The sequence below is a fragment of the Penicillium daleae genome, assembly GCF_028827525.1.
Source record: "Penicillium daleae strain IBT 16125 chromosome Unknown utg000009l_segment0_segment0, whole genome shotgun sequence".
Lineage (NCBI taxonomy): Eukaryota > Fungi > Ascomycota > Eurotiomycetes > Eurotiales > Aspergillaceae > Penicillium > Penicillium daleae.
In genome coordinates this window covers 2,326,284-2,348,587 of record NW_026623157.1, presented here as the reverse complement: position 1 = coordinate 2,348,587, position 22,304 = coordinate 2,326,284, and the positions used below count along the sequence as shown (strand labels likewise).

At 50.5% G+C, this 22,304-nt stretch overlaps 10 protein-coding genes across 10 annotated transcripts; 4 read left to right on the top strand and 6 right to left on the bottom strand.

The window, feature by feature from the left end:
• Positions 1 to 54: 54 nt before the first annotated feature.
• Positions 55 to 1,483, bottom strand: N7458_011991 (uncharacterized protein; the record flags this gene model as incomplete). The annotated part of the gene is made up of 3 exons (XM_056915373.1): positions 55 to 550; positions 607 to 1,115; positions 1,265 to 1,483. 3 exons carry the CDS (start codon positions 1,481 to 1,483, stop codon positions 55 to 57), a joined length of 1,224 nt encoding a protein of 407 aa, XP_056760127.1.
• A 1,430-nt stretch (positions 1,484 to 2,913) lies between these two features.
• Positions 2,914 to 4,803, top strand: N7458_011990 (putative amidase; the record flags this gene model as incomplete). Its single annotated transcript, XM_056915372.1, has 4 exons — positions 2,914 to 3,054; positions 3,105 to 3,220; positions 3,285 to 3,712; positions 3,773 to 4,803. 4 exons carry the CDS (start codon positions 2,914 to 2,916, stop codon positions 4,801 to 4,803), a joined length of 1,716 nt encoding a protein of 571 aa, XP_056760126.1.
• Positions 4,804 to 5,334: 531 nt separating this feature from the next.
• On the top strand, positions 5,335 to 6,660 carry N7458_011989 (FAD-dependent oxidoreductase; the record flags this gene model as incomplete). Its single annotated transcript, XM_056915371.1, has 2 exons — positions 5,335 to 6,297; positions 6,361 to 6,660. The coding sequence occupies 2 exons, from the start codon at positions 5,335 to 5,337 to the stop codon at positions 6,658 to 6,660; spliced, it is 1,263 nt and encodes a 420-aa protein (XP_056760125.1).
• Positions 6,661 to 8,720: 2,060 nt separating this feature from the next.
• Positions 8,721 to 10,031, top strand: N7458_011988 (polysaccharide lyase family 1 protein; the record flags this gene model as incomplete). Its single annotated transcript, XM_056915370.1, has 4 exons — positions 8,721 to 9,055; positions 9,112 to 9,237; positions 9,297 to 9,627; positions 9,693 to 10,031. The coding sequence occupies 4 exons, from the start codon at positions 8,721 to 8,723 to the stop codon at positions 10,029 to 10,031; spliced, it is 1,131 nt and encodes a 376-aa protein (XP_056760124.1).
• Positions 10,032 to 10,563: 532 nt separating this feature from the next.
• On the bottom strand, positions 10,564 to 11,683 carry N7458_011987 (putative sexual development protein (LsdA); the record flags this gene model as incomplete). Its single annotated transcript, XM_056915369.1, has 2 exons — positions 10,564 to 11,271; positions 11,333 to 11,683. The coding sequence occupies 2 exons, from the start codon at positions 11,681 to 11,683 to the stop codon at positions 10,564 to 10,566; spliced, it is 1,059 nt and encodes a 352-aa protein (XP_056760123.1).
• An 867-nt stretch (positions 11,684 to 12,550) lies between these two features.
• Positions 12,551 to 14,588, bottom strand: N7458_011986 (putative MFS hexose transporter; the record flags this gene model as incomplete). Its single annotated transcript, XM_056915368.1, has 9 exons — positions 12,551 to 12,724; positions 12,791 to 12,854; positions 12,914 to 13,254; positions 13,324 to 13,655; positions 13,705 to 13,815; positions 13,865 to 14,011; positions 14,067 to 14,170; positions 14,236 to 14,361; positions 14,422 to 14,588. The coding sequence occupies 9 exons, from the start codon at positions 14,586 to 14,588 to the stop codon at positions 12,551 to 12,553; spliced, it is 1,566 nt and encodes a 521-aa protein (XP_056760122.1).
• A 1,531-nt stretch (positions 14,589 to 16,119) lies between these two features.
• N7458_011985 (uncharacterized protein) lies at positions 16,120 to 17,166 on the top strand (the record flags this gene model as incomplete). Its single annotated transcript, XM_056915367.1, has 2 exons — positions 16,120 to 16,644; positions 16,711 to 17,166. 2 exons carry the CDS (start codon positions 16,120 to 16,122, stop codon positions 17,164 to 17,166), a joined length of 981 nt encoding a protein of 326 aa, XP_056760121.1.
• Positions 17,167 to 17,483: 317 nt separating this feature from the next.
• N7458_011984 (MFS transporter) lies at positions 17,484 to 19,252 on the bottom strand (the record flags this gene model as incomplete). Its single annotated transcript, XM_056915366.1, has 3 exons — positions 17,484 to 18,137; positions 18,192 to 18,941; positions 19,001 to 19,252. 3 exons carry the CDS (start codon positions 19,250 to 19,252, stop codon positions 17,484 to 17,486), a joined length of 1,656 nt encoding a protein of 551 aa, XP_056760120.1.
• Positions 19,253 to 20,610: 1,358 nt separating this feature from the next.
• On the bottom strand, positions 20,611 to 21,141 carry N7458_011983 (lactose permease; the record flags this gene model as incomplete). The annotated part of the gene is made up of 1 exon (XM_056915365.1): positions 20,611 to 21,141. One exon carries the CDS (start codon positions 21,139 to 21,141, stop codon positions 20,611 to 20,613), a length of 531 nt encoding a protein of 176 aa, XP_056760119.1.
• Positions 21,142 to 21,357: 216 nt separating this feature from the next.
• N7458_011982 (lactose permease) lies at positions 21,358 to 21,861 on the bottom strand (the record flags this gene model as incomplete). The annotated part of the gene is made up of 2 exons (XM_056915364.1): positions 21,358 to 21,646; positions 21,770 to 21,861. The coding sequence occupies 2 exons, from the start codon at positions 21,859 to 21,861 to the stop codon at positions 21,358 to 21,360; spliced, it is 381 nt and encodes a 126-aa protein (XP_056760118.1).
• Between the last annotated feature and the right edge of the window lie 443 nt (positions 21,862 to 22,304).

The following is a 22,304-nucleotide window of genomic DNA, read 5'->3' as shown; positions in this document are numbered from 1 at the left end:
AAAGAAAACTTTTGGGGTATTAGGTAGTGTATATATAGATATGCATGCAGGAGTCTATGTTGCTCGTGGAGAAGAAGCAGAAGCCCTCGACGAAGCCTGCGACGGCGGCCTATCATGCTCCGCCCTTGTGATATTCACCTCATTCGTGACACGAATACCAGGTGTCTTGACAATAGAGCCTCGACTGTGTACATCACGAGCCACCGAAATCTCAGAAGGCATCATCTCATAGTCGTCGTGGCCGCGCTTAGACCAATCCAGAAGCCTCTTGTCATCCCGAGTGGATGAGCCGAGCTCACTCACGGGCTTCGATTGGCTTCTTAGTCGGCCCCCGGCGGATCGGGAGCGAGTATGACTGGAAGTGTACTCGGTCAAGTGGTTGAAAATGTTTCCAAAGACGGGCTTCAGGGCGGGGACGGAGAGCGCGATCAAGGTACTTGAGATCTCGGCGTTTTCGACGCATAACATCGGGTTGTAGGCCCAGCTGCCGTCGGAAGCCCACTGTCCGACGACGACCAGCCAGACGCGGACGGCAGAGATGACAATTACACTGCGCGATTGGTTAGTTGAATATTCACAGAGTTGGAAAAAGGTGGAGATGCTCACAAGACACCGGGGAACATGACGATGGAAAGCTTAATCTTCTTTTTGAAGGAGACGTGCAGTTCTTTAATCAGGATGCCCGGAATGACGAACATCATTACGTCGCAGGAGAGCGAGACGCCCGAGTTGACAGAGTAGACCAGTCCCCAGGAGAGACATTTATAAGTGATGGGCTCAACCTGCCATTCATAGGGCCAGAGACCAGTCACGGGCTTGCAGTGGAAGATCAACAGGAAAATCTGGGGCAAGTACGCGGCGGTGATGATACCAGTGACGATCATAATACCCAGTCGTAGCTTGCTGGAGCGCGCACTAATGCGGAAGTAGAATGCAAGACCGGATAGTCGACAAAGGAAAAGAGCCGTTGTATAAAGAATGTGGGCGACGAAGTCGAGAACTTCGGTTTCGCGGACGGTGGGCATGGAAAGGACATATTGAATATACTCGATATGGCGACCACTGCCCAGGTTGATCAGGACGATTGAGAGAACGACAAAGACGATGTAGACAATCTGCAAGTTGGTGAACCCGTCAGTTGTCAATCCTTGATGCTCGGATCAAATGGATTTTTGCATCCATGTTGATCATCCATATGCTCCACCTGGGAAAGTACTAGGCGATCGCGGGTTCATTTTTAAGGGTGAATATTGCTTGCACATACCAAAGTGAGAACAGCCAATGCATCATCCAGACCAAGTTTCTTCACCAAGAATAATCGCGCATACAGGCGTACAAGCACGACCAGACCCGCGAAGCAGACCATGAACAAGATGCCCACAATGGCAGAGTGATCTCGCGATTCTGCGAGATATGACAGAGAGACGCCATCGGGGATTCTCCCCGTCGCGTTCGCAGCGAGGATATCTTCAGGAATTGTCATGGCTGATCGTTCAATAGGATGTCATGGCACGGATTCGACGACTCAACGAGACATGGCACACAGTCCCAGGAAGCGAGAGTGCAAGTAACGAGCGTTTAACGAAGGGCATTCAAGCTATAATGAACGCTCGACCTTGAGTTTGACCTCGAGGTTCAGACGAAAAGATAGTTCTTACATATGTGCTCTACGGAGAGGAAAGTGGAAGCGTGAGCGGGGCTTTCGTGTTCGATAATGCAACTCTTTTTGGAATGAGTAGCCAACGAGATCGAGGAGGAGGCTTTCCGAGGGTCTGCCGAGACTTCAAGAACAAGGAACCGGTGGAGCTTTGATTTGTGTTCCAGATCAATCAAACCCACCAAAGCATTCGCAGGCTATTCCGCCAGTCGTCTGGTCCGTGGTTCTTGACGAAAATCTCGGGTTCTCCCCGGGCACGAGTGGTGATATCATCACTTTCTTTCTAGCAGCAAGAGTCTCAAATCATGCCCAGTGAATCTGATTGTCATTGCAATATTGTGAATATGCAGGTACGATCTGGAAACTGTCCCTTGCTCGTTAGGGTTTGTCCAAGGAGTTCTCGTATCTTAAAGTATACCAAAAGCATATTAATACATGCCAAGCCTGAAGGATCACCAGCTATGACAAGCCTATCAGATATTTCCAACGCGTAATTCCCACTCCGCTCATGCCATCACCGGCATTCTAGGCCCACACTAAGATTCGACTTGGTCGCACTGGCAGACCACTGAAAGGGAAGGAATGGCAGAGGGTGGACCCAGATAGCTGGACGCGATCGAGGCAAACCAGGCAAGATCCGACTCCGACCGTGATCCGACTCCGACCGTGGGTCCTTGACTCCTAACTGTGGACAATTAGGAAGGAGGTTCGAACTTTTCGCACAAGGTTATTCTCTGTTCGGGCTCCATTCGGTCGCAGAATTATCGGAGCGGACGAAGATAGCGCCGACGGGCGCAGGGGACGCGTCCTGGTTGGCCGATGAAGTTTTTAACTCCAACGCCCTCGCGAGCGCCTCCTCGATCAGTATCGACGGTATTGACGGGCCTTCCGAGGCTTCCGCCCGGATACCTACTCCGACTGGGACAAAGGAGGGCCAATGGGGGAATCGGCAACACAGAGAGCCTCCATACTGAAGAAAGACTATTGATTTGGTCCTTTCCTAGACGAGCAAAGCCAATGTTCTCGAGGAGGAGGAAATTCACTAAGAAAAGATTCAACTTGGCAAGAGTGGGCCAACATTCTTCGATTAGTCATGAATCCATGGCTGTGTAGGGCAGGGGAGGGCATGAAAAGGTTTCACTAATCTTTTCGGTATATGAAGCCAAGCTCCCCTGGGATCGTCGTATTCTCGTGCCACATGGTTTTCTGGTGGGGTTCCTCCATTCGATTCATCTGTTGATCCAACACCCTCCGCCATGTCGCTCATGCTGCAGGCTCTCGTGAGTGGTCTTGCCCTTGCTGGCTCGGCCATCGCAGTTCCCCAGGGACAGGATGTCGACCCTCTCGTCGCGTCCCAGATCTTGACGGATCCCTATGCCTGGGACTTCCCCGGCTGGGTGCCCCTGGCGCCTCACTGTTCCCCATGCGTCTCTGCCACGGGTTCAAGTTGGAGGAGGCCAGTGTGGACGATCTTCAAAAGCGCATGAGCAATGGCTCTCTCACCAGTGTTCAGTTGTTGGACTGCTATCTTGACCGTATTTACCAGACTCAGCCTTATTTGAAGTGAGTGCAATTGGATTGTTTAATCTCGCGTCGTTCGGACTGGAACTGACCTTGACCCACGCAGTGCCATCCTGCAGTTCAACCCGGATGCCCACGCCATTGCTAAGACGTTGGATGAGGAGCGTGCCAAGGGCAAGGTCCGCGGTCCCCTGCACGGCATTCCCTTCATTGTCAAGGACAACATTGCCTCCAAGGACCGCATGGAGACTACTGCTGGTTGCTGGGCTCTGATTGGTAGCGTTGTGCCTCGCGACTCATTCGTTGTCCACGGCATGCGCAAGGCTGGTGCTCTCCTGCTGGGTAAGGGTGCACTGAGTGAGTGGGCGGATATGCGCTCCAACAACTATTCTGAGGGTTTCACTGCCCGAGGTGGTCAGTGCCGTAGTGCCTATAACTTCACCGTCAACCCCGGCGGTAGCAGCACTGGTCCCGGCGTGGCCGTTGGTGCTAATCTGATTCCCATTGCCCTTGGCACGGAGACCGATGGAAGTGGTATGTGATACCACCTGCTCAATGTGTTCATTTTACCACCGATCACTCACACCATTCCAGTCGTCAACCCCGCTCAGAGAAATGCCATCGTTGGTATCAAGCCCACCGTCGGTCTCACATCTCGAGCCGGTGTCATCCCCGAGTCTCTGCACCAGGATACCATCGGTACTTTTGGTAAGACTGTGCGTGATGCGGTGTACACCCTCGATGCCATCTACGGTATTGATACTCGTGACAACTACACCCTCGCCCAGAAGGGTCTGACCCCCAAGGGCGGCTACACCCAGTTCCTGACCAACAAGGATGCACTCAAGGGTGCCGTCTTTGGTCTGCCCTGGAAGTCCTTCTGGGCTCTCGGCGATGCCGAGCAGATCTTTCAGCTGGAGGAGTTGCTTGATCTGATCAAGTCTGCCGGCGCGACCATCATCAACGGCACCGAGCTCCCCCACTACAAGGACATTGTGTCGCCCGATGGCTGGAACTGGGACTACGGCTCGACTCGCGGCTTCGCCAATGAGTCGGAATACTCCTACATCAAGGTCGATTTCTACAACAACCTGCGCGACTATCTCGCCGAGGTCAACAACACCAACATCAAGTCCCTTGAGGATCTCGTCAAGTACAACGAGGACAACTACGGCTCTGAGGGTGGTTTCCCCAGCATCCACCCCGCCTTTGGCTCCGGCCAGGATGGCTTCATCGCCTCCCTGGAGAGCAAGGGTATCATGAACGAGACCTACTTCTCCGCGCTGGAGTACTGTCGCCGTACCACCCGCGAGGAGGGTATCGATGCTGCTCTGAAGTACGGTAACCGCACCCTGGACGGCCTCCTGGTTCCTCCCGATGTTGCACAGAGCATCCAGATCGCGGCCCAGGCTGGTTACCCCGTCATCACCGTCCCTGCTGGTACCAGCACTGTTTCTGGCATGCCTTATGGCCTGGCTATCTTGAACACTGCTTTCTCAGAGCCCACTCTGATCAAGTATGCCAGCGCTATTGAGGATCTCCAGAAGACCTCCGGCACCAAGTGGCAGCGCACTCTTCCCGAATGGCGCGGCTACCTCCAGCGCAACCTGCCTGTGATCATGTAAATGATTCTGCTCGAGTTGTTAGATGTTTTGGAGATTTATAGAGGGGGATGAGTTTATTGCATATAGACAACTGTATAGTTGAGCGTCATGTATGAATACGATTTAATTAATATATGATACAGAATTTCCAGAGAGCGGGTTTACCTTGTGAAGCACCCCGACCAGCCATCCCATCACTCATATCCTCTCTGGCAATTGACTCTCTTGGCAACACTTAACCATGGCTCGCTCTCCCAAACTACGGTACCCATATGCAAATTAACAACTGCTCTTTTTTTGAAATTCTTAAAGGCCGCAAGCCAATTCTGACTTCAGCGAATACGAAATGGCGCCCATGCGGCGTTGGTGTTCGTATTCCCCGCTCCTTGATTCGCATAGAAGCAAAGCACCCGCAAGAACACGCAGCTCACCACCATAAATAGAAGCTCCCATTGAAATATTTGAATGAAAGTTTCTTGTCCCCTTCACACAAGCTCCAGCGCCCGTCGATCTATCTCCCGCACCCTTCACCTCATACCACATCCCACCGCAATGACACCCCCAATCCAAAAGATCATCATCGTCGGCGGCGGAATGTGCGGTCTCGCCTCCGCAATAGCAATCGCCCAAGCATTCTCCTCCCACGAAATCCAGCCCCAAATAACCGTCTACGAACTCCGCCACGCACCCAGTACCTTCGGCGGCCCGGTAAACCTCACACCCAAAGCCCTACGCTGCCTCGACAAGCTGGGCGTGTTTGAGGAGTTAAAACGGATGCGGGCGGGCTGTGAAGTAGACGCGATCCAGATATTCTCCATGCGAACAGGCGGCCAAATTGCTGCTATTGACTATGCGGGTGCCGATGGAAACGGGCTTGGCGGGTATAAGGGATGGAGGGTGATGCGGTTTGAGCTTTTGAAAGCTCTGCTTAGTGTTATCGAAAGGCTGGAAACGGTGCAGATTCACTATGGAAAGAAATTGATGCGGATCGAGGAGAGCGCGGATCAGGTTTGTGTTTATTTTGAGGATGGGGGTGTTGAAACCGGGGATATGGTGCTGGGGTGTGATGGGATCCATTCTGCGACGAGGAGGTTATGGGTGGAGGCGGATCGTAAACCGGATTACTCGGGATTGGCGGCGGCTTATGGGTTTGTCGATGTGAAGGAATTGTTTGAGGATGAGGAAAAGCCGTTCTTTGAGGATACTGCGCTTGTGATGTCGAGGTATGGGTCTGCGCTGACGACGTTTTGTGATGATGAGCGGAGCATGATCTATACGGTTATTCTGATGGAGATGGAAGAACAGGGGTCTCGGGAGGGATGGAAGTCTATTGGGAAAGATCAAGAGAGGGTTCGTTTGGAAGGGGTCAGGAGGACGCAGGATTCTCCCATTTCGAAGATCGGGCAGATGATTGACAAGGTTGAGGATTGGACTCTGTATCCAATCCATGTTTTACCGCCGAATGGTCGGTGGCATACGGATCGAGTTTTATTGTTGGGTGATGCTGCTCACGCGGTAAGTTGTTTCGTCCTCACCTAGCTTATCTCAAACTTACGCTTAAACATGGCTACTTTACAGATGCCACCCAAAGGAGAAAGCATCGGTCATGCCTTTGAGGATGCAATCAAGTTTTCCCTTATACTGTCTCACTATAAGGGCGGCCCTCCACTTGTCTCATTTGAGTTTTACGAAAATCTTCAACGCAAGAAAACTGAGGATCTATACAAAGTCTCATCAACCGGGTGGAAGTCCAATAACGATATAGGGGCTATTGGTGGCCGTCTTCTTGAGTGGCTCACGCCGCTGTACCTCTGGTGGATAAAGGGGGACTCGGAGAAAGATCTACTAATGGATCCAACTGATATTCAATTTCCATAGGGAATGAGAGATTCTACAGTGATTCCTCTCCTGCACAGGGCTTAATTAAGGTGGAATTAGTGTACCGGGATTATTTCAAGATATTCAACTCACAGCCTGTGATCTCAGGTAGATTTAGAGTAGGCAATTCCTTTTGATGGACTTATACCTTATCACAACATCAACATTTGATTTTCTAAGATGTTGACGACGAAGGTTGTCTGTAAAGAATGACCACTGGGTCCAAACAGCGAGAGTATGTTTAGGCATGTGCCTTCCTAGCGTTCTTTCTCTGCATATCACCTGTTTCCATTTTCAGCTCGTTGAACAGCTCACTTGTTTCCCCATATTGCCTCGCTCTTTCCTCCGGCAGACTCTTGTTCGTCTTCGGTTATCCCCATCTGCATCCTACTTGCAATTTCGGAGCCTCTCGTCCTCACGGCATTTTGGTGGGAACTTGGATATTGCATCTTCAGCTCTTGCTCCTTATGGTTTAACTCATGGTGAGTATAAATGACTGATATATGAATGAGACCGTCCGCTGCTGACCGCTCCTGTCAGTCGCATCATTCGGTCCGTTTACCAAAGTCTGCATTTCCATATTCGGACATTACATCCGAAGGTGGATCGAGCAGACCTTCCAGAAGCTAAAACCTTTTCCATATACCAATCTACGAAGACTAAGCAGAATTTGTATGAATGTCTAATCTCCGGTGGAAATTAAGTCATCTAAGGATATGAAAAAGTAGAAAAAGAGGCTAATGGTGGACCAGATCCATTTGATCCATCTGATAGACGTGGGTGGAACCACATTTAACAGCATTAACCGTCCACCGCGCCACGCTAACCGAAATTCGGTAGAGATTGCAGATCACTTGAGAAAGACCTGACGGTCGCACTGCTAGCATCTGATATCATTGATGCGAAATTTCCCTACGCAGAGTCGCAGACCCCTCATTGATCTACAAACTTTGATTTGCACGGGGAGAGTCCCGTGTTGTGAAGGCTGATTCCACGAGATAATTCATGTCCGTCAGAAGAGATGCCAAGACGGAGAAATTCGTGAACTCATTCACATCAGAATTGCAAAACGCACCAGCGATGAGGTTTCATACCGGAGCCTAGCCGGAAGAAATCAAGGGGCTGTTGAATAAGCTATCCAAGACATGGCCATAAGTATCGCCGGAGATGTTCCGGACCACCCACCTCCTCTCAACCTCCTTGAACACATCGTCTTTACCACCACTGACTCAACCTCAAATTAGAGCGAGGACCGGGCTGTCCGCGGAATCAGTACTGCATCGAGGAGAGTGGGGCACCGCCGATTCTCATGGTGAAACATCTTCACGCACCGAGCTGATCCTCCAACGACCCCCATGTGGCGTCCCCTGCGACCGCACCGGCGCACACTTTAATCAATTTCGAGTTGTGGAATTATTATTCCTGGTCCGCCATGCCGAGCCAATTTGCTTATTCGCCGGCTTCTAGAGTAGCGCCCTTGGTGGAATACACTTCGTACTCCATCTTGGCTTGATCATGTTTGGACCGCGTGGTACTGATCCTCACCTGGTGCCAATTCTATCGGCGCCGAAGCTTTGCCCAGCTTTGCCCAGCTCTTCAACTACGTGGACTTCCTCACTCTCCACCCTTTTTCCTCCCCACCGGCCGGTCGTCCGAATCAAACTAAACTGCCTCTGGTGATTACTCCGCAATGGCGGCTATGGTGGAACATGTTTCCCTCCCTCTTGGTGGCTCTTTATCAGTGGGCGAGGCTTTGTCCCTATTAACCGATTCGACGACCGCATGACCGGCGTCGCTCCAATAACCCTGCGGTCCCTGGGATTCGGAAACACGAGAAGACTAAATCTGGACCAAGGAGTGCATGGTAGGTAGCTGTGGATGCTGAAGCCAAGAACTCTTGCGGCACTACTACTACTGCCATTGTTTGAGCAATTATGTTCGTCTCATCATCGAGTACCTTCTCTGGGGGTATATAAGATGTATGGTGCATGCCCCGATTGAAAGCTTTCTCGTACCATACCACCCCTTTCAACCCTTTTCCTTGGGCCCTCGTTGTCGTCATGAAGTATACTGCCTTGCTTGCAGCTTTCGCTGCCCACGGTGCTGCTGTCGGTGTTTCTGGCGCGGCTGAGGGGTTTGCTAAGGGGGTTACTGGTGGTGGTTCTGCTACTCCCGTTTATCCATCTACCACCAGCGAGCTGGTCTCGTACCTTGGTGATAGTGAGGCTCGCGTCATTGTCCTCAGCAAGACCTTCGACTTCCGTGGTACCGAAGGTACCACCACCGGCACTGGTTGTGCTCCCTGGGGAACTGCGTCTGCTTGCCAGGTTGCCATTGACCAGAATTCCTGGTGCGAGAACTACGAGTCGAGTGCTCCTTCTGTCTCGGTTTCATAGTAAGTGGAAATGCCCTGTCATCCAGAAGCTCTGACATTCACTGATGGTTCATTAGCGACAATGCCGGTGTTCTTGGTATCACCGTCGCCTCCGACAAGACCATCATCGGTGAGGGTTCTGCAGGTATCATCATGGGCAAGGGTCTGCGTATCGTCAGCGGTGCGAGCAACATCATCATCCAGTATGTATTCACCGCAGAGTTCTGCAATTGGAAGTTTTGACTAACAAATATCTTTCTAGGAACATCGCCATCACCGACATTAACCCCAAGTACGTCTGGGGTGGTGATGCCATCACCATCGATAACAGTGATATGGTCTGGATCGACCATGTTACCACTGCTCGCATTGGTCGTCAGCACATTGTTCTGGGTACCGATGCCTCCAAGCGCGTGACCATCTCCAACAGCTATATCGACGGTTCCTCCAGCTACTCCGCCACCTGCGACGGCTACCACTACTGGGGTATCTACCTTGACGGCTCCAACGACTACGTCACCCTGAAGGGCAACTACATCTATCACACCAGTGGCCGTGCCCCCAAGGTCCAGGGCAGCACCCTCTTGCACGCCGTAAGACTGCCCATTCTACCCTCATCCAAATTAACGAAAGTTTATCAGACTGACCATTTATCTAGGTCAACAACTACTGGTACGACAACTCCGGCCACGCCTTCGAGATCGGCTCTGGCGGCTACGTCCTTGCCGAGGGCAACGTCTTCCAGAACATCGACACCGTCGTCGAGTCCCCCATCAGCGGTCAGCTGTTCACCTCCCCATCGACCACCGCCAACCAGGCTTGCAGCAACTACCTCGGCCGCGTCTGTCAGCTCAACGGATTCGGTAGCTCCGGCACCTTCAGCCAGTCTGACACCGGCTTCTTCTCCAAGTTCTCTGGCCAGAACATTGCTTCTGCTACTGCTTACACCTCCGTGGTGTCCAGCGTTACTTCTAACGCCGGTCAGGGTAAGCTGTAAGCTGGTCTTATAGTTTCAGTAGTATGGGTCTGTAGCACGGCTGTAGCTGATGTGAGGGGTCTTTGCTGTGGCCAGGGCGATGTGAAGGATGTTCCTCGTGTTATCATACAAGATTTAGTTAGTCATAGTGGGATTTCTACTTGAGAATCTACCTTGCATTATAATAATATTAACCCCCTAACAACCAAGGCGTCGTAGTTCAGGTCTGTCCTGAAGGTTTTTTTCGCAGGCCGCTCATTTTTGGGGTCAAAGTTTCTAGTAGTCGTCTTCGCAGACTTGCCATAGTGCCCGCTAGAGTGAAGTATCGCGCACAATTTACGGTACTACATTACTGGGACAATTCTATTAAAAATCAAGAAAACTGCTTTGCTCATTATTATGCACGCTCATCGGAAACTAACAGATAGAGTGATCGTTCACACCGAGCCATGAAGTTCACACGTAACAATATCAAGCAAGCGCGCGCAATTGTCAATTAATAAAAGGTAGCCCAAAAAACAATCTCAAGAAAAAAAAACCATGCAAACCAAGTTTAGTTGACGATGATCAAACCGGGTCCAGCAAGTGTCGCCTTAGCCACAGCGTTTGCATTAGCGAATGGACCGGCAGAGTTGGTCACCGCGGCGATGCTCAGGCCATTCATCTCATTAGCGTCGAATGGGAAGAGCGCCTCGGCCTTGACCCACTTGCCATCGTGACTGATGATGTGCAGGGGCTCCACGATCGGCAGGTTCTGCTGGTTGATATAGGTCAACCACAGCGAGTGGCTAGCATCATAGTTGGGATCGTTGAACTGAACAGTGATGTCCTGGCTGTGAGGGCCAGGAGGAGTAAGAACAGTCAAAGCCTCGAAGGTCTGCAGGGGGATCTCGTTGATGTTGGGGCAACTTCCAGGCACGATAAAGCCTTGGAGGGCAGTAAAGGCGAAGTCACGCACGCCGGTAGTCAAGAAGGGCAGTTCACTGGGGATCTTGTCCTGGAGGATGCGGAAGAATCCCTGCTGTTCTCCTTCCTGGCCCACGACGGCGGTGACCCCACGGGCGAGACCGTGGTCACCACCGACAGCGAAGATATCCACCACGTCTTGAAGGGTGGCCAAGACCAGGGGGGTGAAGGTCGAGGCCAGCGTGATAGCAGATTCGAGGTCATGGACGGGGAAGATGTATTCGCAGGGCAGGATCCGGTCCTTCATGAAGTGAGCCAAGGCATTGTTGGCATTGAGTTCATGAAGTTCCTCTTGCTACAGGACGAAGAGTTGTAAGTCAACGGGAGGCCTGAGAATAAGCCCGGTTAATACATACAGCAAGAATTGCCTTCAAGGCAGCCAGTATCGTGGTGTACTCCTTCTCATCTTTGATATGATAGCCGTCGACTTTGTTCGTAATGTTGTAGATCAGTTGATCAAAGAAAGCGACTTCGGAGTTTTCGTTGAAGGCAATCAACTGCAGATTGACAATGCCATCGGCGCTGATCGATGGTGGGGGAGGAGCATTTGACAGAGTGCCATGGGCGGCTAGCTCGATCGCCTTTAGCTGGTCGGGGTTTGGAGTAGGCAATCCATCGGGCAGCTGAGTCTTCCCATAGGAAGCCGGAGCCGCCATGGCGAACGATGCCAGGCTCGAGAGCACAATGGTAAGGTCGGAAATGCGCATTGTGCTGATGTACAAAAATCGCTTAGAATCTGAATTGGTAAGGCTGGGGAAAACCAAGAAGCGGTCTTGAGGAGAATGAAACTTGAAGTAAAGAGATGAAAGCAGACGAAGATGTGTGGAATGATGAGAATGAAGATGCAAAGACGAGGGTATCACGGCCTTCAAATAGTCGATCGGTCGGCTTCATCGAGGAGGCTCGTCGCTCTGAGGGAAGGTGCTTTCCCGCAGGCGCAGCTGGCCGCATTCCGAAGGTGGTGATTTGCGGTCAGCATCATCGTGGACATCGCGGAAGCTCCAGGAACTTGGTTGTGTGAGGCGCTGTGTGACTGCGGAAATTACTGGGATTGCCATTCCCCACTTCAATCTGGATGATTCGCGATCTTGGAATAGTACGCCGTTGGATCTCGATCCACGAATGATGGACCAGCCACCACTAGGCTATTCTTGCGACCTCTTTGTCATCTTAGTATCCTATTATGGCGGGTGCGGCTGTGCACTAACCCGATTGCGCAAGTGCACATTATTGTTAGTAAGAAGCTGTGGAGGCGAGGGCTTATTGTTATTAAGCCTCGGGCGTCAGCGACCGGCCTAAGAAAAGTACATCAGCCTAGTGGGGGCAGAAATGATTTGGAAATAGGTCCTCTTGTCACGAGCATTGTCAGCAACCATAATAGAATAGATAGATTATTTGGAATGCGTCAAGACCTCTACAAAGACATCCCATTGAGGCTTATACAATGCCAAGATATGAGAGAAACACTTTGATTAAACTGCTACAATAAAGTTGGGTATACATAATTAAATCGGTAAGCTTCGGGTCGTGAGCCATCGTCCACGTTTGGCAAATGCATTCAGGCCGCAGAGCAATTATACCGCCCGCTCATCATGCGTGGTGTGGATATCTTTCTCAACTTCGTGTAGGTCAACATGGGCCACAGCTGCATCCTCGCCGTCGAAGATCTTGGCCAGCTCTTCAAGAGTAGGTCCACGGGTTTCGACGTAGAAGAAGTAAACAAATAGAAGCTCAACGAAGATCCAGATCTGGTCAGGTGTTAGTTAAAGTCTTACATAAAATAGCAGAGTCTATTGGATAATAGGAACACGTACCGTGTAGATGAGCGACAAATTCCAGTGGTGGGGCAGATTTTCCCAAGCGATCGGGTTGGTATAGCTAGTTAGAACAAATCAGTCAGGATGACAATTTTCAGCTGGGGAGGCGGGGTTGCTTACTTTCCAAGGACCAAGCTGGCCTGGACCGTCAGATTCATAATCATGATACCCTTGGCACGGAGTCGGTAGGGCAGAATCTCGAGGGAATATGCGACCAAAAGTCCAGACCATGCGATAGCATAGAAGACCGAGAAAAGCCAAACAAAGACGACCTGAGGATATCCAGAGGTCTTGACGTCCTGGGTCTTTTCGTAGACCGAGGAAGTGACGGTCCATGCAAGGAACATGAGAACCATACCCACGGTGGAGATCAGGAAGAGGGGTCGTCGTCCAACTCGGTCAACAAAGAACGCACTGCTGACACTGACCACCAAACTCAACAGGGTTTGACCGCCGTTCAGCTATGAGAAATTGTTAGCCCTTCCATCTTTGAGTATAGATACGGGGTTAGGAGAAGTCTATTCACATACCGGAATCTTCTTGGTCTGCTCAGTAATACCCATGCTGTTATAGATCAAGCTGGTATAGTTGCTAAACAGTGCATTGCCACTGTACTGCGAGATGATTCCCAAGGAAACCAGGAGAGCCAGACGATAACGGTTGCCTCGAGTTCTCATAAAGTCCAGATAGCTGCTGTTCTTCTGGTATGTCATCTCCAGGCGAATGGTCTCCTTGATTTCGCGGTACTCAAATTGAACAGTCGCATTGTGCGCATCGCCATTGCCGTGGTAGTAAGCCAGAGTGTGGAGAGCCTCGTCATATCGCTCCTTGGAGATCAGCCAACGGGGAGACTCCGGGACCCCTGCAGAACAATTAGATATATTCCAATCGAGTATCATTAGCGCACTTACACCAAATGAGGCAAATCTGAATCACGGCGGGGAAAACCTGAAGCAGAGTCAAACTCCGCCAGGACCAATCGTTGTTGATGTACATCGTGCCCCATGCGATCCATGCCACAACTGCAATGAGGTCAGTAGTGTCACTCATAACCAAGGTATCGTTACATACCCAGTGCGCCAAGGTTCCACAAGCAGTTATAGATGGTAGTGACCTTGCCACGGTGCTGGGGATGGCAGATCTCGGTCAGGAGAACTGGAGAGGCCATCTGGGCCAGACTGTTGCCGAAGCCAAGGAACAGGCGACCGGCGACGTACACTGTGAATTGAGGTCAGCGCTATTTATGCGGTTCAACCTAATAGCAGGCACGTACTTCCGTAATCCTTGCAGAATGCGCCGAGGAATCCACCCATAATCATCAGAACACATCCGATGATGATGGGCAGCTTACGGCCCCAGCGATCGGCCATGAAGGGACTATACAGAAAATTGTGAGAAGATGTCCCTCTTTCGAGAGTATTCCGGGTCATTGCTCCACATACACGAAGGGAAAACTGGCCAAACTACCAATTTGGTAGATCGCATTCATCAATCCCAGCTTGGAGCCGGAAGGGGTATTGAAAAAGGTCTGCCATGAATCCAAATTTTGGGAGGTGTTCAGCATCATTCTGCAATCCGCAATTAGCTTCCATTTTTACTACACCACCATTGCAATTATGCAGCCTTACCCATCGTAACCAGTAGTCGCAGATGCGACGCAAAGAACAGATGCCCAAAAGTAGAGCTTGCGCAGACCGGCTTCACGCCACCATGTGACCTCTTCAAGCTGAGGCACCTCAGCCTGGGCGACCTCGACCTCCGACTTGAGAGCGGACTGTCCGACGGCGAGAGGCATGTTGACGCCTATAGAGTAGTTTCAGCGGCAGGATAGGTAGTACCGACGAGGTGAAGTCTTGGACGAGACTACTAGACAAGCGGCAGAATCTCGCAATGTCCCCACTGAGAGCCAGGGAAATTGTCCCCTCGTGGGATACCCCAGACCTTTAAGCGGTTGGCATCCACCGTTCTAAATCCTTGGACTGGGATATGGACCGGCTAATCTCGCGTGGCGTTCTGGAACCTTACCCCAGCTTTTCTCAATCGAGACTAGGCCCTCCCCTCAGAAATTAAAATCAGGAGAGAGTTTCATCTTACGAGGGGCGAAAGGCTGCCCAGCGTGCAACGCTAATCATGACTGGGTATCGCGTACAAGTTGCCATGCATAGTCGGGGTCGAGCGGTCCTAACTATTGGTGTATTTTTTGGCTAATTTAACTTCTCGGCAATGCCCACCTTGCCCTAGAGGGAACAATTTGGAAAGAAAGGCTGGGGTTCGCTTGCATCAGAAGGAGTACCAAGCCCGGCATTCCTCCCTGCCAAGGGATACCGACATGGACACTTCACCCGAGGCGTGCAGATATTTGAGTTCGCTACTGTTGCTGGTGGTGATGCGACGAGGGGGAGATGACTCGGTAGAATCTGGTTACGGGATATGGATAGGCCTGATCTTGTCAGAGTTGCACTCTGAATACGGAGCGTGGGCCTCCCCCACAATCCGTTTTAGCACGGTCAGTCGGCCCGAGGCCCACTAGGCGATCGATCCTCCACAGTCCATATAGTCTTACTGTTGCAGTCAACGGACCAGCCCCGTTTTCTTTTCGGGAGGAGATCAAACCAGAGCCACTGGCGTTCAAACGTATGGAACTTGATGGTAATAAACTTTTGGCATGTTTGAAGTTCTTCGACACTGTAGTCTGAGAGCGAAGCTTTGGCAGGCTTCAATTACTTATTAGAGAAGCAAAAGTCCCACTGGGCACTGGAGCTAATGCCGTGGCCAAATGAGCCCCTAAAGAGGTCGTTGGGTCTGACTCGTGGCACTCGTCTGGGCCTCTAGGGGGGGAGGGGGGCTTCTCATAAGCGAAGGCGAAAGTCATAGCTAAGACTGCGAAGGAGTCTCACGAGGTCAAGGCGTCGAATCAGGCCCCACACGATTCCGGGGAGAACCCCCGACCCGCGGTTCGCTGCGCTGGACAACGGCCCAATTGCGGGGAGGCACGGAGGAGTCGAGGACCCCTTCCAGGTCAAGGGGGAACTGTCCATTTAGCCGGAATTCCCTTCTTGGCGACGCGATTGAGTCACGGGAACCCGGTGAGGAGAGTTGGACAGTGTCAGTGTCAACATGATTTGACTCGCCAAACAGGCAAAATCAGCCTAACTCGGAAGAAATAATGGAGGGCAAGTGCAGTGCTTTGTCAGCGTCAGGACACCCTCCCAGCTGGAGGTCACCGTTTACTTTCTCCCAAGCTGGTCCTCAAAAGACAACCGCAAACATCGACAGTGTGGAATAAGACACATTGGATTTTCTCTAACCTTGGATTATACGACAAGATGGGTTCCAACAATGAGTGGAGTGACTACAAGCTCTCCCAAGACCAGATCGACCACTTCATGCGGCATGGCTACGTGCGCCTAACCAACTGCTTCTCTCGGGCCAAGGCAGCCGAGTGGACGGCAGGCGTGTGGACGCGACTCGGCTACTCCCCTACAGACAAATCAACCTGGACCACTGAACGCATCAATATGCCCCAACACAAGTCGGAGCCCGTTCAGACTTTCGCCCCCAAAGCATGGGCCGCCATCTGTGAACTGCTCGGCGGCGAGGATCGCGTGGCGGCTCAGTCGGCCAACTGGAGCGATGGCTTAATTGTGAATCTTGGCACGCAGGAGTCGGAGGGCAAATGGCCCCATCCTGCTGAACTACCAGGATGGCATGTTGATGGCGATTTCTTTATGCATTTCCTTGATTCGCCCGAGCAGGGGTTGTTGGTCATCCCCTTGTTTACCGATATCGTGGAGCATGCCGGTGGTACTATGATCTGTTCGGATGCCATCAAGAAGATAGCCCAGCATCTGGTAGGCTCACCCGGCTTGGCATTTTTATTTGATCCTTGTGCCTCTTCTAACCTGATCTGGCGATAGTATGATCACCCGGAAGGCGTGACCCCATACATGGTTCCACGCGGCAAGCCTGATGAAGGTCGGAAACTTGAATTCTATCACGGCATTGTCAAGCAATGCAATGAATTCCATGAGATGACTGGCAACGTGGGTGATGTGATCCTAATGCATCCGTTGATGGTTCATTCTGCTTCAGTCAACAGTCTGAGGATCCCACGCATCATCACCAACCCGCCAGTCTCGCTGAATGCACCTTTCAACCTTGACCGTCAAGATCCGAGCAAGTACAGTATTGTCGAAAGGAAGACCCTGCAAGAGCTTGGAAGAGATCGTCTTGAGGGCTGGGCTATTAAAGGTGCTCGGGAATCTGTGATTCCCGCCAGACTTAAGGCCCAGGCACTGATGAAGGAGCAGGAACTAGAACGTCTCAAGACAACCCCTATATCTACTGGTTCGTCAGCCCCCACTCCCCCCTAAAGTCCCTTTGAATACGAAGCCCGGTCGCGCTAGGCGACTGCGCGATCAATGCAGTCTCATGTGAAACTGGGATCCCTGCACGTCGTCTCTTACTTCTTTCAGCCTAAATACCCATTGCCGTTCTCACTCATTCGCATCCTTGCTTCTTGCTGCTGTGATGTTATGTCAGTCTGACTTTGTTCACAACACTATTATAAATATACTTTATCACTAGCCAGTCTATTTTACCAGAAAACATGGAGGGAAATCCCAAAAAAAAGTGTGAAAAAAAAAGGAAAACTTCAGAGAACCCCACAAATATGACATTCAGAATTCTGTTATGACCTTTTCTTCCACAAAAAGACCGAGGAGAGGCCACCCACAGCACTAATTCCTGTAGTAAGCTCCCACACAATCTGCAATGCCGTCGCCGAGGCATCCTGAATAGCTTTTCTCTGCTCATCTGACATCTGTACTTGATTCATCAACAATAGATATCCGTTGGCAGTATTGACCAGATCCCGCTTCAGTCCGAGAGTCTGAAGCTCATCGCCGAGCAAGTTTAGGAACACCACACCTCCCATCGGTATAGCAGCTGCCATTCCCCACGCCCGCATGAAGTTGGAAATAAAAATTGGCTTGGTAGCGAATGAGTTGCCTTTCCCTCGGGGCATATTGTGAACCTCGATGTTATAACTTGCCAGGAGGAGTCCGTGACCCAAACCAGCTGCGAAGCACAGAAACACCCATCCAGCGGTAGGCGTCGTGCTGTCTAGAAGAATGGAACAACCAGATGCGAGAATGGTTAAGCTCCACCCGCCAGAGGTGATGTATTTGGAACATTGCGGCTGACTTGCAAGCACAATTCCTACCACTGCTGCAGGAGTAAGAGCCAGACCAGTGAGAGCTAGAAGTGACATCCCTGCCACGGTTGCAGAATAATACTTTGTCGCTAGGAAGAAGAACGAAAAGTACTGCATTTGACAGAGAATCTAGATGTTACGGTTAGTCTTATCCACTGCACACAGGAACAAAGTTCAACTCACCACAAAGCCATGACAGAAGCAGCCAACATAGGTCATGATGGCCGCTGGGGACCTGAACATCTTTGCGCCGAACTGCGGGCGCAATGCCAACATCGACTCATACAACACCAGCGCAATGAGCGTTGCAACACCAACAGCGATGGGCATCAAGGTCCGCCACGCAAGCCATTGATACAAGACCCCACCCCAACTTAGACCCATAAGAATACTCGACGGACCCAGCAAACTCATCATGGCTCCAGACCAATCCAGGATTCGAAGCTTCCGGAGCGGAATATTCTTGGAGACCCGCAAATCCATGGAAACAGGAATCAACAACAAGCCCAACCCGCAGAAGACAAAATTGAAATAGCAAGCCCACGTCCAATTACCCTTGTCAATGAAAAGTCCGCCCACGGCGGGGCCTAGCATAGACCCCATTAGTCGTGTCAGCAGGATATAGCATGAATATCGCGAGTGGATGTACTCCGGGGTTGTATCTGCCATTATAACAAAGCATAGTGCCGTCGCACCACCTCCGCCGATACCCTGAACCAACCGACCGATGATAAGTTCGCTTAGGCTCATCGAGCCACCGCAGACCCCGGAGCCGATCGTGCTCAAAACGCCGGCGATAATCCACAATGGTCCGTGGCTGAAGACATCACACATCATTGCGAAGAATAGTTGGCTGGCAGCACTGACAATGAGGTACATGGTGTTGACCCAGAGGGTGCTAACGAGAGGCTTATCGAAGGTATTGGCAAGTTCCTTGACGCCAAATAAATTAGCTCGATATTGCACACGAGTCATGGTGATGTGTTGCTTACCGGCAGGACTGGTATCATCACCGTCGCATCAAACGTGTCCATCATCGCGAAGATGAGTATGTTGATGAATACCAGCCAGTCTCGCAGATCTGGAGTCCATTGCTGCTCCTCGGTTGAAGGTTGAGTCTCGAATAGTTGGAGTCTGCTCTCCTGCGGTGGGATGGGCGTTACATCGTCGACACTATTGCGGAGATCGAGAGTTGTTTTTGACTCATAGCCAAATGTATCTTGATATATATCAGGATGTCCCATTGGGTTGTCTCTCGGATTAATCTTAGCGGTTCTTGATTCGCGAGCTATTCCTTCGTACTATTCAGGCGGCGCGTAGGCATGAGAACATCTCTTGGGTTTGACATGAGACCTTTTTCTACGATGGGGATCTAAATGCTTAAGAATTTTAGTGGAGTATCAATTAACAAGTTTCATTGCAAAGGGAGCACCCTGTTCTAGGGGATCGCGAGCATTCAAAGGGCGTCTGTGCTTTATGGAATTCCTGAGGTTTAAGGGATGCTTGTTCAATCAAGGGATGGCCCTGGAGGATCACAACAAGGGGCGTGTGATATAATGAGGAGGTATCTACAATGAAATTTATTGGATAAATATTAGCTTCCAGTGGAATTGTACTTTATTCAAGGTTGTATGCTCCCGTTGTCTCGCAGGCATGTGCTCCCCACTTCGGGAAGACGTCAAGATCCAAGGATCCCGAACACCCCAGGTGGGTCAAGGAACAGGTTTCCGTTAATTCGAGGTCTATGTACCTGTCGATTAAGTAATCCTGTTATAGAGAGAGAAAAGGCTATGGTCCAATGGTGAGGCTGATCGAGAAACACGGGCCTATGTAGCGTCATAATGCTGACCTAAGGTTGGCTACGTTGTAATGGCTTGAAGAAACCCTTCATCTCAGTAGAGTTTCCGTATCGGAAAAGCACAAAATCGCGTGGTATATCTTACATACAACGCAGCTCGATACATATATACAAGTTTTGTATAGATAAATGGAAGCCCTGGAAGGAGAGAACCTCCCTAGCCCCTGGAAACTTTATGAGTCTACATGCCCTCACGATCCTAGGTACATTCAAGGGGTGATGGAATGCTATGACGTAGAGTACATTATTTCTCTTGCACTTCTACAGTGGAGCGAAACATCATTCCTCCCTCAATTTAGAGGGTAAGGATCAGAGGGAATCAGTTGGCCGGCTTTGAAGCCTCAAGTGCTAAGAAATCCCATGGAAAAGTTTCCTATTTATCTGAGATAAAGAGCACACCTCCCTTGTTGCTTCGAAAATTCAGCCTGAGCCAATCGTACAGTCTAGCAGATGCTATGATTATCCGTCCTATCGTCGTATATGAACAACCTTCTACTATAGCTTCTCCTTCCCGCCTCCTTCAATATGCCAAGTCAAGAAGATTTATGGAGGTCAACTCCGATGAAATTTGAATTTGCTTTCGACTAACTATTGACCTCACCATTTGACTCGTGGCTCAAACATGGACACTTTTCAGGAATAGCAGGCACAGAAAGGAACAAGCTCTAAGAAGCTATGTATGCATCCACGATTGATTCGCGATTCACGATGGGGGACCCCGTGAGTCCTCATCCCTCGCAGCCTTTAGCCTTCCATGCATTTCACATCAGCATGCACTATATTTAGAACCGTCTGCGAACTTCTGGACTCGAGGCTCTGCTTGACTGGATTGCTTGCTTGGAAGGCTTCTTCCAGCTCTTCCAGTGTCCTGTCCTTGGTCTCGGGCCAAAACAAATAGATGAAGACAAGCTCAAACACGTCCCATCCGATGAAAACGATATAGAAGTAGTATTTGATGTGTTGAAAAGCTGGACCGGATGCGTATTGAATAATGGCGGATGCACATGTGGTGAAGAATTGTGCCATGCTGTTACCCTTCGCGCGAGTGTTGGTACCCAAGCATTCCACAACATACATCGGCGAAAGTGGAGTCCATGCAAATGAGAAGGTTACACCAAACAGGTAAATAAATGCGATGCTCGCATTTGCTGCGCTTGAGTTCGATGGATCTTCATCTGCCACCTTGGATAGAGGTGTGATGATAGTGAAACAAGTGATACAGCCGATGAGACTGCCCAGAAGCAGTGGTCTTCTGCCCGCCTTGTCGAGGAACATTGATCAAGAAACCGATGCGACTAGACAAAGAGGAGTGTATATACCGTTCAGGAGCAATTTCCTGCTCTAGGACGTGATACCTGTATTTTCGAGCATGACCGGAAGATAGTAGCTAGTTGAGGAATTCCCGGACCACTGACCAAAGATCGCCATTAACAGCACACATATCAAGCGATTACGGTGGGCTCTTGTTTTCTAAAGCTCTCTGTAATCCCACTATCTCTTATCAGATCCTTCTGTAGAGATCTGGTATTCTATCTTGGAAAGCTGAAGTTTGACCAGAGGATGTTCCCGGTCGCCTTCCCCATAGTATCGTGCCAGGACGTCTCTGGCTGAATCAATGCGACCGTGGCTAACGAGCCATCGAGGAGATTCGGGTAGCCACCAAGCAAACAGTACGACAATACCGCTAGCAATGAACTGACAATAGAGGGGAATGCGCCAGCCGTTCTCCTGGTTCTTGGTGCCATAGACGACCCAGGCGGCGACAATAGAGCCAACGTACCTGAGTTGGAGTCAGCTAGTAATCTTTAGTATACGATAAGCCATCCGATATACTCACCAGAAGCAGTTATACAATCTAGACAAGGGACCGCACCAAACGGGGTGAGCCATCTCACCCACGTACACAGGCCCGCTAACATTGACGAAACAGACTCCAAAGCCGAGGATGAATCGTCCGCCCATGAACATCCCATGATTGATTGCCCGAGAAGTCATTGCAGTCCCACCTAGGATGATCAATCCTCGGAGGAACATACCAGCTCGTCTACCCCAGCGATCATTGACAGGTCCAACGAATGGCACAGCACAGGCAGTTCCTAGATATCAAAGTCAGAAACCAAAACAACAGAGGTGAAGTTAAATAAGTCATGCTATACCAATACTGTAGATTGCGAAGATAATGCCCGTACTCGATGATGCAGACGTCCTAGAACCATGAGCCGAGTACACCGAGGGTATAGGGCTTATTTACTCACATATGGAAATACTTTTGATAAGAAGTCATAGCATTGATTCCACTGATGATGATTTGGTTAGAATCTTGAGAAACCAGACAGCGGCCGATACATGCCCCATGACTGCACCATCAAACCCATTCACGGTCGCGCATAGGTATCCAATTAACAAGCAGCCGTACAAGCGGAGCATACTCAAGGTCC